General features: G+C 46.3%; 1 protein-coding gene across 1 annotated transcript in view; it reads left to right on the forward strand.

The window, feature by feature from the left end:
• Positions 1 to 1483: 1483 nt before the first annotated feature.
• Positions 1484 to 2680, forward strand: part of Slc22a13 (solute carrier family 22 member 13) — a 2051-nt gene continuing 854 nt past the window's right edge. Inside the window, exons 1-2 of the mRNA XM_028767290.1 lie at positions 1484 to 1861; positions 2511 to 2614. Coding sequence (XP_028623123.1) covers positions 1484 to 1861; positions 2511 to 2614 — 482 coding nt within the window. The remainder of the gene's footprint in view (positions 1862 to 2510; positions 2615 to 2680) is intronic.

The raw sequence follows: 2680 nt of genomic DNA on the forward strand, positions 1-2680 counted from the left end.
CAGAGGATGGCTCTTTCTATGCAGCAAACAGCTGCCATTAGCACCTCAGCCATAGGGTTTAGGGTGGAGGAGGAACAGCAGCACACCAGAGCTCTTTTCTCACGGTCATTACTTAACAGATATTGATCAGCGTTTATTGTCGCTTCTTCCCTTTGCCCCCAGGACTCTAGGAAACATTCTTCTACTCTTACCTCCTGTGAGATAAAGATTTTAAAGGTTTCACATATTCTTATAAGGTATTTGTCCTTCTATGCTTGGCTGTGTTCAGTTACTAAAATCTGCAGTTTTAAAGTATGCAGTCACAAAAGAGCAAAGTTCCACTGGATTTGTTTTTTGTTTTGTTTTTAATGGTGAATAATATTCTGTTGTACATATGTGCCACGTTTCCTTTATGGTCACTTCAGCTGTTTCTGTTTCTGAAACGTTGGCATTTTTAGCTGGCTTAATCTTATACAGGTCATGTGTAGATAACCGCAGCTGATGTGTGCAGCGACCATGTCATGTGCAGAGGTCAGCCTTCCACAGCTCTCCACACCAAACTTAGAGCCAGCGCTTATACCCATTCTGCCCTCTCTTCTGTGATGGTCAGGGAGCCTTGCTGAGAGGTAGAGAGCTCTTCCCTCTGGCTGAATGTACGCATTCACTCAGTCTCAACAGTTTGAACAGCTGTCTCAGAGTTAACAACCACCCTCTGCAACAAGAAGCTGCTTTGGCCGAGATTAAGAACATCACAAGTCAGGACTAGAAAACATGGGTGGGGAAGACACTTTTCCAGTACAGCCATTCAATAAAATAACACTCATCAATTCTTTTCTAGGGTGTGAGACTTTAGTAGCCATAGGTTCTGATCACGTTTGCAGTCGCAAGCATAAATTCTCTTCTGAGAAGCAGATCTCAGATGCATGTGAGAGCAGTTGGTTAGACCTACAACAGTCTTGCCACGTTTGCCCCAGTAGGCACATCATTGTGTTGAATTGTGCAATGTGAGGTCCAGTGCTTGGTGAAACCACTGATTAATGAGCTTTTGCTATGGACCTATTATCTATCTCCCACGTCTCATGAGGTTTAGTCTCTGGAAGAGATGCTTACGCCCCTCCAAATGTTGCAGACACGCTTAGAATCTGAGGGTTTTGTTGTTGTTGTTGTTGTTGTTATGGTAAAGCAATAGAGGTGACTGTGAATTGCTGAAAGTGTTATAGTTGGAAATCAATGAAGAAGACAATTTCATCTTTTGAAGGCTTTGGCCCAGAAAGGTGTTCTTGTGATGTCTGTGTCTGTCACAGACAATAAAACATTCTCACATAAGTGTGGTTTGGGGGTTTTTGTTGTTGTTTCGACATTCTTTCTTGTCAGACTACGGAGGTAAGGTATAAACTGATAGGTGTAGCTGCCCAAAGCTGGGTTAAACATTAATGTAGTTGTCACCACAGCCCAGAGCAGCAAGTCTGCGTGGTGTTCCTAGGCTGAGGAGTAAGAAGCAGACATGGCTCAGTTTGCACAGGTCATGGCTGAAGTGGGCGACTTTGGATGCTTTCAGATGCGGGTGGCCATCCTGATGGGTATCCCCAATTTCCTGTCTGCATTCTTCGTGTTTAGCCAGGTTTTCATGGTCCTTGATGAGGCCCACCACTGTTCAGTGTCCTGGGTTAAGAACCACACTTTCAACCTAAGTGTGGCTGAGCAGCTGGCTGTAAGCATACCCAACAACACGGCAGGCCAACCCGAGTCCTGCCTCATGTTCCGGCCACCTCCTGATGGTGCCAGCCTGGAAGACATCCTGAGCCACCGCTACAATGACACGCAGGCCTGTGACTCAGGCTGGGACTATCCTGAGAATAGGCCTCAGTCCCTAAAGAATGAGGTAAGATGGCTTGTTGTTTTTCACAGGTCCGCCCATTCCTCAGAACCTGTGCCTTTGATACTTGCTGTTCTCTCTCTTGTTTTTGCGCCTGCTTTCTCCTTTAGCCAGTCATCTTGGTCTACTCCCTCACAGGGCATCCCAGGCCAGGCGACCAGCCTTGTGCCCAGCCTTGAGCTCTGAATACCAGCTGAATGCATGTGCCACTGTAACTTTCTCTGTGTGCTCTGCTACCTAAGTAGCTGTTGGTTCTTTTAATGTTCTCTTGTCTGTATCTCTTGACGTGTCCTTCTGCCTATCTGCCCAGCTGCCTACCTGTTTTCTCCCTGTCCCCGTACTCTTCCCTTTGTCCTTTGCATGAGCTCTGCCGATGCCCTCCCTTCCTGTCCTACTTACTGTTTCCTTCCATGTCTCATACTTGTCTTACTGCTTGACCAGGGTGGTTTACTGCTTTTCAACTTCTTCCCAGATGTATGTCTCCATGTGAGTCAGAATTGAATGATTGAATCATGTTCCCTTCAGATTTTAAATATTCTGTGTTCAATGAATTCACTATGGTGCAAAGAATTGCCTTGGTACACAATGTGGGAACCATAGGGTTTAGATGATAAACTTGGTTGGCCCAGTCTCACATACCTTGCTTTCATTTCAGTTTGACCTGGTGTGTGATCGGAATAACCTGAAAAGGACCTCTCAGTCGGTGTTCATGGCTGGACTCCTCGTTGGGGCCCTGGTCTTTGGGCCCATCTGTGACTGGTATGAGCTGCTGGTACAGCGTGCTTTTGGGTTTCTGGTGCTGGCTCAGTTATCCTCCTGGAGTCA

The sequence above is a fragment of the Grammomys surdaster genome, unplaced genomic scaffold (assembly GCF_004785775.1).
Source record: "Grammomys surdaster isolate TR1022 unplaced genomic scaffold, NIH_TR_1.0 172, whole genome shotgun sequence".
Classification (NCBI taxonomy): Eukaryota; Metazoa; Chordata; class Mammalia; order Rodentia; family Muridae; genus Grammomys; species Grammomys surdaster.